This window comes from Hakea prostrata, chromosome 1 (assembly GCF_041222555.1).
Source record: "Hakea prostrata isolate BN-2017 chromosome 1, UWA_Hpros_2, whole genome shotgun sequence".
Classification (NCBI taxonomy): domain Eukaryota; kingdom Viridiplantae; phylum Streptophyta; class Magnoliopsida; order Proteales; family Proteaceae; genus Hakea; species Hakea prostrata.
This window is the reverse complement of record NC_142600.1, coordinates 5,222,864-5,237,795: the sequence shown is the minus strand read 5'-3', so window position 1 is coordinate 5,237,795 and position 14,932 is coordinate 5,222,864. Positions and strand designations below refer to the sequence as shown.

Here is a 14,932-nt window from a genome sequence, read left to right as displayed (position 1 = left end):
TAGATTTTTTTTCTAGTTGAGCCCCGCCCCAAAAAAAAAAAAAAAAATCTAGCTGAACTCACATAAGGAATTTTTTTATTCTTTATTTTTTGGGATTGTTTATGGGGGGGGGGGCATTGGATGCTGTTATCTGTCAATGTGGAGTGCTAACTTGGTGCTCGCACTTTGCGGGTTCTCCCATTGACTCACAGTGTGAGGTTCAGTGGAAACCCAACACCATGGCACAACCAATGCAAACAGAACAGGTAAGAGTAAGATACACTTTACCAAAACAGAAAATCTCGAAAGTAATAATCTAATCTAAAAGTATTGAATTTGAAGTCTTCTTCAAACATTGTTTCATTAAAATCATAAAAGTTGGGACAGTTAGAAACTTAGACCCACTCTAAGATCAATGACAAGTATTTAAAGCTAAAGTGTTATGCTCTTGGTAAAAATGGTATTATGTAGAACTTTTTCCAGTTATAAAGGTTTTGAGCATAGTACTAGGAATACTATATGTAGTGTGGAAATAATTTTCTTTATATTAATAACTAGGGTTAATAACTAAGTAGTAACTTTTCACTAGTGGCTTGATCATCTAATTTGATCACTTGCAACCTGTTTGACCGCTATCATACTATGCTCATCTCATAGTATGAGTATGAACAGTTTTTATTAATTGGCAATATTCAATATATTGGGCAAGCTACTCTTGTAAAAGAATTTGACAGTTATATGGATATATATAAAGGCAAAATGCGAAACTGTATTGTTAGTTTGTTACTGCAGAAAAAAAAATGCTAGTTATAACTTATAAGAGACCTTTAAGATATTTATCCTATCCCCCAAGGCAAATACAGCAGATCTGTTCTTTAAAGGTTCTCTTCCTCTTGAAAAGAGGCCAGCATTTCTGGTTTCTACTCCAATCAGATCACTTGTTGTTGCTATATCCAGTTGTAGTTTCTCCAGTGCTTGAATATAAGCCCGGAAATGGGCACTCAGTACCTGCAACGTAATAGCCGTACTTCAATAAAGATGAGAAGTAAAGTTTATCAAACATACTATTTACACAATGTTTTTGACAAGCATCAAACCGCACAGTTGTTCGCCGTTTGAAGGCAGTATCCCAAAGACATAATGCAATAGCACAATTTCTCGCTCACAATTTCCATGACATTTCAAATACATAATTTCTCACATGGAGAATCATATAATTGACTCATCTCACTTCTGGCCAAACAAGTGACTGAGGCAGATAATGGAGTAAAAGGAGGAAGAAAGAGGGCTGGGGATTATGAACAGCAGACACACTTCCTCAATCCAACTTGAAGATAACAAGCATACAACCAAAAATAAGTAACATGAGGAATGAGCTGTTAAGAGGAGCTTGTATAGGGCACCAAGGCTTAGGCTCAGGCTCAGGCTCAGGTTGGGCTAGTATGCATGTAATCTATGGAGTATGAAGGTCTATTACATATAGTATCCAGCCAATAAAAGGCAAGGGGCAACTTCAGGAAATGAGGAACTTCCCCCTAAGGCTCCCCAAGCACCAAATACCAACCAATGCAATATCAAAATCAAGATGTTGTCTACACCCAAACACCATCTCAATGACAATATCCAGAGAAGCATTCTTTTACACTTTTGCTTGAAGCTCCAACAACAGCACTTTTATAATTGACTCTGATGTTAGGCTCAGGACCCCTTTCACACTAAAGAAACCTCTCCGTTTGTTAGACAATAAGCTGTTCTAAATATCTTATTTTCCACTCCTAATCAACAAGGAACAAAAGGACATCTGAAAATGGATGGAGCTATAAAGTAGACATTTTTGAAGGGTGTCCTTGCACCACATCAAGTTGAATTAAGAACAACATAATAACAAATTATTCTCATTGCTTGTATATATGGTATTGTATCGTTCAGATTTTGAGGTGATCTATGTGATTTTTCTGTTACCAGCAGCATGTACTAGTGATCTAGGAGTGAAGAATGAAAAGGTGCTTCCAGACAAATGACTCTGTACAATCAGAAGTCATACCCAAGGCAACCTTACTGTCAATTATATTGAGGGAAAGCATGGCTTCAGTAGTATAGAACCCCAAAGGCACAAACAAGAAAACTCTAACCATCAAGTTTCAAATCATTTAACACTAACTTCACTTATGATAGTATGTAGCATTCACCTTGTTCATTGTGTCAATGTATGCTCTACGGATCTCTATATAGACCTCTTTGCCATGTTCCTTGAGAAAGAGAATAACAAACCTGCATTTTTGAAGTTCATATACACATCATTATGATAAGATAACAAACACCTGGAACTGATCCAGAACCACTTCATTGCCATAATTGATAGCTAGAATACTAAACTACGAACAAATACTCAATTTTTTAACCCTGATTGGATATGTTACAGTTTCATTTCATATAAACTCAATACTGAACTAAGTGCTACAAGGAACATAACATCAATGCACAGGACAAACTCATACAGGTGATTGGGTTGATGTAAAATTACATCAATCAAAATTCCAACAAATAATAGTAGCAAGCAAACCAAAAAATAATATCACAGAATTTCTAGTCTATAGCATACATTGAGAACACACTGATGTCTAGCTGAGATGGAGATGGCACTCCATTTTTTGGCTGACCAAGTTCTTGAACCGTGCTCTACACCACCATATAGTATCAATACCTTTGGTTGATGGAGGCTCCCGATAGAATTAAGACAATCATAGGAAGTTGAGGGAATGGCCTAAAAAGAGGTACAGGAATCTATGTCATTGGAGTTCAAAGGGATCTGTTGTACCTGGGTCCCAAATTTTCTAGTGCTTCATAGGGTCTCTGTGTTTCTGGCCCTTCTGTCGTTGTTCGTGTGTATCTTTAATCTTCTCTACATTTTCATTAGCCTTGTTACTTATCATGGTTGGGGTGGCAGGGTTTGGTATTAGTGCTCCCCGTTCACATACATATGGCATTATCCTAGTTACATGTTCTTTTTACTTAATTTTCTTTTTTGGGGACCTGAAGTAAACAAGAGAAGTTTATCAGCCTGGAAGAGAATATGATGAGTTTGATAGAAGTCACATACCATTAACTAAAGCTCCTTTTCTTTTCTTTTCTTTTCCCTATTTTTTTGTGGGTTGGGAGGGGGGGGGGGCTTGAAAGTAGGTGAAAGTCAACAAGAAGAATGTTCTGAATCTGAAATCTAATATCTTTCCTCATTTTTCTTTTCTACCTCCTATTGCATGTGGGTTAGAAGGATCTGCAACAATGATAATAGTTCTCCTGGATCCAACTCTAATAACTAAACCAAACTCAGCCATTGAAAGGAATATATTGCAGGGCAACCTCACATGGGTGATTAAACAAAAATAATACATTTCAAACCTAATAAAGGGAGAGAAAAATCAAGAGGTTTATGTATGTAAATTAGGATATATAAATGCTCAGTTGCCATAATTACACACTTTATCTTAGCCAGGATGCTGAGAATGCTATCACATCTATAATAAATATTTATCATCCTTTGAGTGGCAATGCACTTCAATTTAAAGAACAAATAATTAGAGAAATCAAGCATGGAAGCTAGTCAAATCCAAAAAAAGGTTCCTCACTTGTATTTTAGAAGAACATTTTGCTGAAGGATTTGAATATTGGTTTTGGGCTTCCTTAAGGCATAAAGCTTCTGAACAATGAACTCGAATACCTAGAAAAAAACAGGCAGGAATCAAGATAAAATGGCAAAACTTAACACAATCAATTGTACCCAAGTTAGAATATCCAATGATCTACACCTTTCCCTAGGAATCCACGGTGTAGGTTTTAAGTTTATTTACATGTCATCATGGTGCTAAGCATCAATAGAGAAATGCCATATTAGCCTGGTACAGATCGAGATTGGACATGTTGATGACATAGAACTGATACACAAAAATTATGCATAGAATTAATACTGTAAAAATACGGACCTATGCACTTAAAAGAAAACTAATTCCTTCTACTTTGAGTTTCAGCCAAAACCCAAGTTTATCCCATCTACACTCAAAAATGATTCAGGAGTGACTAGACAAGCAGACATTTACATAAAGTTCATCAAGGTGGAGACCAAACATTAAAGCAATGGGTTAAAGTACATCAAAAAAGCATACTTTCCTTGAAATTTGGGTTTTTTTTTGGGGCTAAGTATCATGTTTGAACTAAAAGATTAACCTATATTTGGATCATCTTGAATGGTATCCGATCTATTAAATTAAGTTTGCTGCTAAATAGTCATGATTGTTTAATATGAGATAACCTAACATTGGTTGGAGTTGGATATCATTTTTCATCACTTATTTACATTGTACTATGCCTAAAAACACTTGTTTGGCTAACACCATTTGCATATTCACACTGTCGTAATAAGAAACCATAGCTCATCATCTACTTCCGGCTAGTTAGGAGAAAAGCCAAAGCATCAAGGGTAAAAAGTTTATCTCACACTGTCACCAAGATCATAAATCCAAAGGGCACAGCTTAACCTCTGAACCAAAGGATTTACTGTCCACTGAGGGTCTGAACCATAGAAATGAGTCAGGCTTGCAGCAGGAAGTCAACCATGCAACAATGTGATCATCTCAGGTAATGGGATCCTGGTACAGTAAGGCACCAGTGAAATCATGGCTACCTACTTTTTCAGGTGTATCAAGCATATCTTAAGCACATCTAGCATCTCTCCCAAGCATCTCTGAGAAGTCTCTTAAAATAAGTTTCTAATTCACGACACAGATACTTGACTCATTGTCATAGCCTTTGGTCAATCAATACCAAGATTTAGAACGCTCAGGAATAACTTACCATATTTGTGCAGATTTTGCAGAACTATCCTAATTTTGAGATAAAGATAATTTTATGTTACTTAATAAGAGCAACCTTGACAATCGAGAGGCTGACGAAGAATTACGCATAGTGTGAAATTTTGCAATCAAGCTACTATTACTAAAAAACACCCACTGACTGGCCCTTAAAAACCCTGACATAATTGAGACCTTAAAATATACTACACTAATAGAAACTCTCATGAACAACATGTGTAGACATTTCAACCCCTCCATATGCTCCAACATATAGCCAAAGGAATCATTTCCATTAATTGGCTTCCTTCCACATTCGGACTTCCTGCTCAATTCATCAAGACATCCATTCAATCAAGGATTAAAGGAAAAGCCAGCTCACCCTTAGGGCCAATAAAAATTCCCTCAAAAGTGTGTATATCAAATGAATAATAGATGGTTGACAACATCTCCAGCATACATTCTACATCCTCCAGCCCTTCCTACTCAGATTATACATTGTTTATAATCTTTTCCTCAGCCCTGCAGTTCACATAAAGAAGATATCTTATATATAAAATAAAAGAGGGTATGGCGGATTTGTTGGACAAGAACATGCTAAAGAAAAGAAAATTTGTGTTGCCTTTAAATATTAACTTCCTGATGAGAGTGAAATACCAAAGACAACAAATTCGAACTTCTTCAACAATCTCCCTCAAGCTGGACATATAGGTCAGCAAGGCCCAACTTGGAAGAGCTACTTCAAAACACAGGTCCAATGGCTTGGTAAACATATCACCGAGTCGGTTGTTGTGTAAACAAATGTAGTTCTTAACAACCCCTACCCCCACCCCCCACTCCCCAAAAAAAAAAAAAAAGAAAAGAGAGAGAGAGAGAGAGAGAGAGAGAGAGAGAGAGAGAGAGAGAGAGAGAGAGAGAGAGAGAGTGTAGTAACTAGTTTCATCTTAATGGCATTGCAAACAAAATGGATATCACACTTCAATCTGCTAGGGCCTCTCATGGAATACTTACTTGCAATGTAAATAGCAGCCTGGTTATTATATTTCAGTTGGTTTTAGGTGGTTTTTTGGGTTTGATTTGTTGAGTACAACCTAATTTGAGGCCAATAAACACAATGACAATGTTATTTTTGACCAAAATTTAACACAAAGTGGTGTTCTTGATTTCACATGCCCAGTTGTATATGGAAGAAAGAAACTGGATCATGTATTTTCACAAATGTAAACATGGATATACAAGAGAACTTTGAAACCTTCAATAAAATGCAAGACCAAATATTGAGAAGTAGTCAAATACAATTTACAATTACAACCCCTAGAAATTCTTGAAATTTCACCGAAAAACCAAAATTTTGTCTTGGTAGGCTCGAGACAATATTTCGCAAAATTTAGTACCATGGTTATTACAAAACATCTGTATCAGTTGAGTAATAGGAAACCCTCACACTCCTGAAGCAATGACTTTACCCACAAGAACTCAGCCATAGTGTGTCATTGCTCGATATTTAGCCACCTCTCACCTGATCTTGCAATAGTAGTTTCTTTCTTACCTTTCCACGTGATTAAGTTTCCACCAACAAAAATACAGCAACTAGTAGCAGAATAACAGTCATCATAAGTGCTAGCCCAATCAACTAGCAAAACCAAACCAAATTATTATTTCTATTAGGTTGCTAAATAAGGCTCTTTCCAAGAGCACCCTTCACCCATGAAATACCATAGCACATAATAAGTACTTTCCTGATGAATTTTCTCTGGTGTCTTCCTAAACTGATTGATAGCACCGACAACAAAAGATATATTTGGTCAAGCAAAAGTAACATATTAGTTTCCCAACTAACCTTTGTAGCTACTTAAATCTATTGACATATCTGCTGGTACGGAAGCATGAATTCCAGTTCCAGACAAGATATCAAGGGCATATTTCCTTTGCAATAGGCTAATACCTTTTTTTCTGAGCAACGCTTCAATATCAAGGAGATATTAAAAACCACCCAAATCTTTCATCATGTTGATGAAGATAAGATTTTACTGGAGTGATACATGGTGGGAGATCTCGCGAGATATCTCGGTTTCAAACGAGCGAGATCAGGCGACGCGAGGGATATCCGCCGAGATCCGCCATCTCGCCTCTCGCTTCTCCCTTCTCCCTACCCCCCATCTCCCTTCTCCTGCTCTCTTTTTACCTTTTTGGTTTCCCGTTCCTTCCTCTCGCCTCTCCTCGCCTCTCCTCTTTGTCTCGCTTTCGTTTGCTTACTTGGTTGTCTTTTTCTTCTTCTCGTTGTTGCCTTGTTTCTTGTGCTGGTTTTGTGTTTGTCCTGTTTTCTTTTTGCCTTGGTTTTTACTGTTTTCCTCTTCTCTCTTGCTTTGGTTTTTTTTGTTTATACTTGCTTCTCTCGCTTTCGTTCCTTGTCTTTCTGCTTTTCCCTCCGCCCGGTGTTGGCCGCTTCCGTTTTGCCGCCCCCCCCGGTGGGTCCGTGCCTGGCTTCGGGCGGTCTCGGTTTTCTGTCGCTCCCGGCTCTCCCCCGGGTGATCAGGGCATTGTTACCAAATATAATATGTCATTGACATCAATTACCATCGCAACTGACTGACTAACTTCGAGTTTTATTGACAAATTAATACAGAATGGGCAGAATAGTATTGTGAGACCCCAAAATCAGTTACAATGGAACTAAAATTTTCAGCCATTCATGGAGATTTTTTCAATCCATTGATGGCCTTATGAAGGTTGCATACTTAAGTAGATTCCCCCATTGAGCAACATACCGAGGAGGTTGCTCTACATGAACTTACGAAGATCACCACAGAGAAGTCCAGCAGTTACAAAGGTTACTCTAAATTGATAGCCGGAGGAATGAGAACCCGAATAAAGTTCAATCAGGCAACAGGATAAAACATTTTGAAGTAGTCAACACTGGAAGTTTCATTATAGCCTTCAGCAACCAAACGAACATTACAACATTCAACTTAACAATCCAAATTAATCACAGAGAAATCCATATGTTACAAGGGTCACTCTAAATTGATAGTCAGAGAAATAAGAAGATGAACAAAGTGCAATCAGGCAATAGGTTAAAACATTTCAAAATAATCAATACCAAAGTTTCAGTATGGCCTTAGCAACCAAACAAACCTTAAACAAGATTCAACTGAACCATCCAGATTATATTTGATAATATAAATCCATGACACTAAGGCATCCATCTGAGGTGAACAAGGGTCCTCCCCTGGCTGAAACCCTGGAGTGGGCGCCAAGGCCACTCCAAGGTGGCGCACCTAGGGCTGGCCTAACCCTCCAAGAGGGGTATTTTGGTTAATTTCAGCCCTAATTATATGCTGCAATTAATTTTCAGAGTCTTATTTAGTTTAAAAGTCTTGGTTTGATTTGTGAGTCAAGTTCTTGAGTCCTTAGGGGTCTTTCTTTAAAGGACTCTTATAAGTCTTTTATTTCAGGAGTTCCTTTCCTTTATGCTTGAGTATTTTTTTTTTGGGATGAATGAATAATATATCTAAAGCAACAAGCAACACTACAAGAGAAGATTACAAAGGAGCTGAAATAAAAAGGGTGGGGGGGGGGAGAGGAGCAAGAAGCTCAAGAGGGGAGATGAGAGAGTAGTTGAGAGCCTGAGACCCCATAAACTAACAATTAACCTAATTCTGTGGTTGTCAGCAACAGGGGAATGGGAAAGGGATAGCAATCTAGAAAAACATCAAAGAAGATGGCTTTCCAAATCAAGTCTAAGGATCGAGATTTGGGAGTCCATCTTCTAAGGTTGTGCTCCCACCAAATGTGATGGATAGCGGCATTAAAGACTAGCTTGCCTAAATGATTGCAAATGGAGTGACCATCAAAATTCCTCGAGATCCAAGACCGATCATGACAAACCCATGTGAGCATCTTGAGCGGGGCCAAATGGATGCAAGGGCTCTATCCCAAAGGGGACGGGAGAAGGGGCAGGAGAAGAAAAGGTGGTCAATGTCCTCTGAACCACTTTAGCAAAGGGTGTAGCTAGGGTTGGCAGGGATATGGCGGCTAATGAGGAAGGATTGGGTGGGGAGAGCATGGTTGAAAGATCTCAAAAGGGTGAGGTATGATGGGGAATGTGACCTTTGAACCAAACCAAATGGGACCAGGGGACGAGGGGAGCGGAGAAGGTTTCACGCGGAGGAAGTGGTAAAGGATTTGGGTGGCGAAGGGGACCAAATGGTGGTACCTCGAGACAAGTTAAGGATGGGGGGAGTGTATTCCAAACGTGTCTGAGATTGGGGTGGGGGAGAGGGGACCAGGCCCCGTGGGAGATGAAGAATGAAGATGTCAAGGGTGGCAGTCTTAGGGATGCAAGTCTCATAGACTATGCGGGGACCAAGGAGGGTGAAGAGAATGCCCAACGGATGCCAGGGGTCTAGCTAGAAAAGGGAGGAGGAGCCAAACCAACGGATGCATGAGTTTTAGTGTCTTACGGAATCTATTTCAAGAAGATTCCATTAGTTGCTTAGTTTCAGTTAGAGTCTTTCAATTGAGTGGCTGAGATTAAATGAAAAGGAGATCCTAAATTATCAAGGATTCTTAAGTAGAACATAAGTCTTTTAGTGTAGGCTGTAAGTAGCCTAGTCTTTTCATTGTAATCCTTAAGTTTGGATTAATAAAATTATTGAAGAATAGCAGCCAAGAAGGTGCAGCAGAGTCCTTTTGAGGGGGACCTTGCGATTATCAAGACTTCTCTTTTCTTCATCCGTTCTGTCCTGCCATTCCAGCAATCTTCCTCCTGACTCTGCATACAAGTAGCATCACCTCCCCACCCCTTCCCCCTCAATCACAGCAACCCCAGTCCCCTCCCTTACCCCCAAACCCATTGCATAACCCTCCCTGCCCCTCCCCTTGTCTATGCAACCATACAAGAAAGCAGTAGTGATCCATTAGCTGAATTATGGCAAACTATAAAAAGAAACCAAGACAACTACATATACAAGGACAGCTGAATAAAAAATTTGAAGTCATATTATCAATGTCCTAGAATGTAGGACACAATTGCAAGTAGGTAAATTATCAATTTCAGTTCACCATAAATTTGCTTAACAAAATTGATAACCTTTGATAGAGCTTTTTGCCGAAGTTTTTCCAACTCAGGCTGAACATCTTTTAGAGCTTTTGAAGATCTGACCCTGGGATCCACTTGCAAAAACTTCAGCTTCTTACTTAAAACCTCAAGAGTCTTCATGTATTCATCATTAACCTGCATAAATCCGCCAATTAAAGTACACAGTGATGCAAAATGAACCCCAAAAATATTCTTAATCCAGGGAAAACAGGAGAGTAAAATATGCCTGGATGGATCCTGACTAACTGGAAAGCAACCTTTATGTTTTATGAACCGATATTATACTCAATCTCTCTGCTACACCACTAAATAGAGTCAGAATCACTTTAATTCCTGTTTTGATTTCTTTTATATAATTTGTAGCACAAATTTGCAATGAAAACAGAGGTCAGGACCTAATGGGAAACAGTAGACCATAAAGTTTGACACAGCATATTACATCATAATACAGCACGGGAACTTAATTTCCCACAGTAGTAGGATTGCAAGTCTTTGACCCATAGCAGGCTCAAATGCAACTTTAGCTCTGGTATCTAAAGAATAAACCCAAAGAGGGAAACCACCACTGATGATGCCATGAACACCAAAAGTTGAGAATATGGGTGTTTTCTCAGGCCAAAGTAAAGCTCTTACATCAAATTCGAGTCTAACAATTTCTTCTTCTCTTTAACTGATTTCAATAACTAAGTAAGCTCAGACAGCCTAAGATTAACGTTGATGGTAGCAGCTAGTTTGGTAGGTAGATTCAGTGCTTTAGGGACCATAGGAGTTTTGCTAAAAAGAAGAAGAATAAATAAAAGAAAAAGGCCATATCAAGTGCATATGGCTCCCATCTTTAGCAGGGTTCTGTAATTCTGTTTTTCTAGTATGTTTAAGCCGACCGGTGAAGCACAGCCTTAGACTTACAGACATGCATTTGGAAACCCACATCGAGAACCGGGTTCAGATATGGATTTTATCCATCTATTTTATTGGGTGAACATAAGCTGATTTTCAATTATATGTTGAACTAGTTCTAATTAGTTTTCAGAACTACTAAAAGGGTAAGTGTATTCTTAGAAGTCTGCTTCTTCAGTATTTATATGCTCATAACCAATGTATTGCATAGACTGAATTGACTTGTGGTTTGAATAGCCTGAGCTACTTGTATGTGCACTCTTCTTCCCAGCCCCCCCCCCCCCCAAGGAAAGAAAAAAACTCCCTTATGTGATTTCTCTTCTCTCCCCCTACAAATTAGTTTCTTCTCAGGTTTCCCTACTTTTCCGTCATTGTATTCTTCTTTCCTTCTTCACTTGCTCTGTCCCCCACGACCAACTCATGGTTGTCACTTGGCATCCACGCACCTTTTTGGTGTCACCTTGCATTCAAGGCTCCTCCAATGTCTTGGGTTGCCTAGTCACAGTCACAACTACAGCCCAACGGGCATTGTGGACTCAGTAGCAGAGAAGCTCTAGGCTTTGGTAACTGGCTTACATTATCCAACAATTCACAAGCCAGCCGCAGGAGCCAAAACACTTGACATTAAGGGAGATTCAGCTTCAGTTATTAGCTTGACGTCTACACAGGTCCAGGTTTCACAAAGATGCTTAAACTCAACATGGCCAGCAAGACCCTCATGCTCCACAGGGAGATCATTTTCACATAGTTGTGTAAACTTTCCATTAGAGCATATAAGGTGCAAAAGAATAGTTTCGAATTTGAACTGCATCCCAAGGAAACCTATATCATATACTTAATAAGATACTGACAGATTGGACCAAGAAAGTTGACTAAGTTTGAATCGCCGAATATCCAAGTCCATAATCCAATTTTTTCCCAAAATTCTCAATATCATAAATACCCAATAGTATACTCACATTAAAGTCGTATAGGTAAATCAAATCCTTCGGTTTTATAGCATGACGCGTTAAACAGCAGAAAGAAACGAGAAAGTATCTAGTGGCCCCCAACCAAAACTAGACACCTAGAGAATAGGAAGGTTTTAATGCAGGACATGCAGATGAGTCAAATTCAAAAGCAATGAGAAACTAATTAAGATCTCAGGTTACGAAACTAATTAAGATCTCAGGTGCACCAACTAGTGACTAAATATGAGAAAAGAAGATAAGAACTGGCATCTGCAAGAAATGCCTGTTAATTTATTAAAACATGAATCAGCCACGGTTAATTTGAATGGCGGTGATTTTTTTTGAGCCTGAAATGCTAAGACAGGTGCCAGAGCTCCACGCACCACAATACACTCATCCAGATCTGGTGTACGTCATAACTGAGAAACAAAGATGCCACTCTGGAAAATGATGAGAACACATGCGGCTTCTTAATGATGGTTCATATCCCAAATAAGTTGACCACTTAAGTGTAGTAATTTGAAAGAGCAAAAAAGAAAAGAAAGGCTAAGGCTGTATACATCTGATGCTCCCCTGACCCTGCCAAAAGCAGGGGCCTTGGTGCACTGGGACAACCCTTTTGAAAAAGAAAAAGAAGTTACCTCTCCATCGACAATTATATCAACCATCCTTGGTGGGATAATGATGTCTTCAACAAATCTTGCCAATTTTGATTCAGCTACCTGCCAAAAAATTCAAAGATACCAAAATGTCTCAAATATGGAATAAAATTAGGACGGGAAGAGGAGAAAAGTATACATTAGAAACAGGAGTATGAAGCTTTCAAAGGCAGCAAGAGTATTGCCAAAAAATTCAAAGATACCAAAATGTCTGAAATATGGAATAAAATTAGGACGGGATGAAGAGACTAATATACATTAGAAACAGGAGTATGAAGCTTTCATAGGCAGCAAGAGTATTGCCAAAAAAATTCAAAGATACCAAAATGTCTCAAATATGGAATAAAATTAGGACGGGAAGAGGAGAAAAGTATACATTGGACACAGGAGTATGAAGCTTTCAAAGGCAGAAAGAGTATCTTATTCCAGTTACTTGCCGATTCACATGTTTCAGTCATGGCCATGGTTGTTAAGGCATTGCCTAGGCACCTACTTGGTGCTGCCTAGCTTCCAGTCCCCCTCCAACATCTCCGGTCCTAGATGCTGGGACAAATATGCTAATGGCAAGTCGAAATCCAAGATGGAAACCAAAATGCACATCCTTGACCCCGAAGTCTCAGGGCATAAAGGGATCAACTTGCTAATCAAGACCCAAGGAGTAGGTCTCTAATGATAAAAACCACAGGCTAATGTTTCTAATATGGACCTCTGAACAGGCTCAGAAATTTTCCCCGAATCATCGATGCAGAAACATGAACAGCACCTTTGGATGATGTTTAATCTTTTATTTTTTGGCCTGTTTTAATAGTATTTGATTATGGACTCAATTATAAGGTCAAATTTTAGGCCCTCACAGGCACACAAATCAGTATTTTAAGTAGGTACCTCATAGTAATAATGTGGCTCATTACCTATTAGCTAGGAAGTTATCTTACCAGACAGAAGTCAATCCCTAGGTGGGGTTTGATTCTGCTTGTTAGAGTTTAGCCTATCTAGGACTCTTCTTACAGTTTGAAAGAATTTAGCCAATGACTACAGAGGCATATTTACTCTTGGCCAGAAATTTAATTGCTATTATGAGGAGAGGAGACAGAGGAGTTACTATCCAGCTTCTAGTTTAGTAGCGGTCAATTTTTGTTAATAAAATAGAGAGGCTGTTACAGTCCCCGCAGATCGGGTGTTTGAAAATTTGGGTTTGCCATCTAGTGCTCTGGAAGGCAGTCTATGTTTTGATACCATAGGAGACAGAACAAAGTCAGTGCGAAACAGACCACAGCCTGTAACATCAGTTCCACCATTAGTTTATGCTGATTCTACAACAATCTGCTACTGTTAAACCATTCGGTTATTAGTTTGGTAATAATTATCTGTCAAGTTATTGCTAGGTTGCTAAGGGGTTGTATGGCAACATTCCTGTTTCTTGTTTCTTGTGTTTTTTTTACATTTTCGGAACAGAAACAGCTCAAATCATGTATGTGTAATCCAGTCTTTTTCTTGTGTTCCCCCCCCCCCCCATTTTTTAAATGAACTGGCACTTTGGCACAGTTTTAAGCCCACTTTAAGAAACACACGAAAACAAAAACTTATCTTGAAAAGGCGGAGGGGCATTCTTATCTTTTTTATATTAAAACAAAAGCTCCTAGTTTGAAACCCTAAAAACTCAATTCTTGATTGGATTTGGACCATAGTTGTCAAGGTGCTGGTTCTAGGTGTTCAAGCTGCTGGTTTGTAAGCCCTCTGATCTGTTGATTGGATTTGGAGTCTTTGGACATCTGAATCCATCAACGAGCTCCAAAGTGGACAAGAGAACAGAAATGGTATAGTAGTCATAATAGAGAAAATTATGGTCAACAGACAGGTAAGTTGTCAAAAAGTAAAACTGGAAACCCTGAAGAATCCCATTAGGTCCACTGATGAAAACTTGGCAGCAAAGTTAAGAATGGGCTGGTGAGGAGAATGACATTTGAAATTAAAAGGTAACATCTATGTCATCATGAGCACTGAGACGTAAATTTGCAATTGCTCTTATGATCCCAACCAGCTTTAGCAAAGCAACTAGAAATAGGACTATACACAATTTGCACCATTGATTTATATTCATATGCTAGCTGATTTCTCGTACATTTTCTTTACTAATTAAATAATCCAAGCACCATAAATGTAAAAAGACACATTTTAACAAAATATCATGCATAGTTGCATACCTTGCGATTCTTCAGCTTCAGACTCATATCCATGGACTTCTCTTGAAGGCTTTTTATTTCTGAACTTATAGAACCAATCTCAGCCTAACACAAGATTTTAGTAAATACCAATGATTTCAACAAGAAAAATCCAATTACCCAACAAGACTCAAATTTAAAGAGCAACAATGATTAACCTCTTGTTTCTTCATACCACAAATATTAATGCTAAAGAATGAAATGAAGAAACAAATGATGAATGAAGTTTGAAGAAAATGGATTTTTGGAAATTTTCACCAATATCAAGCATTTCTTTCCA

General features: G+C 38.6%; 1 protein-coding gene across 2 annotated transcripts in view; it reads right to left on the bottom strand.

Moving 5' to 3' along the window:
• Nucleotides 1–14,932, bottom strand: part of LOC149026906 (vacuolar protein sorting-associated protein 52 A-like) — a 46,467-nt gene that overhangs the window by 14,653 nt on the left and 16,882 nt on the right. For both annotated transcript variants that reach the window (XM_089157129.1, XM_089157122.1), the window contains exons 7-12: nucleotides 14,635–14,718; nucleotides 12,413–12,493; nucleotides 9,916–10,059; nucleotides 3,606–3,697; nucleotides 2,169–2,250; nucleotides 805–987 (exon numbers count right to left, since the gene is read on the bottom strand). In XM_089157129.1, coding sequence (XP_089013255.1) covers nucleotides 805–987; nucleotides 2,169–2,250; nucleotides 3,606–3,697; nucleotides 9,916–10,059; nucleotides 12,413–12,493; nucleotides 14,635–14,718 — 666 coding nt within the window. The remainder of the gene's footprint in view (nucleotides 1–804; nucleotides 988–2,168; nucleotides 2,251–3,605; nucleotides 3,698–9,915; nucleotides 10,060–12,412; nucleotides 12,494–14,634; nucleotides 14,719–14,932) is intronic.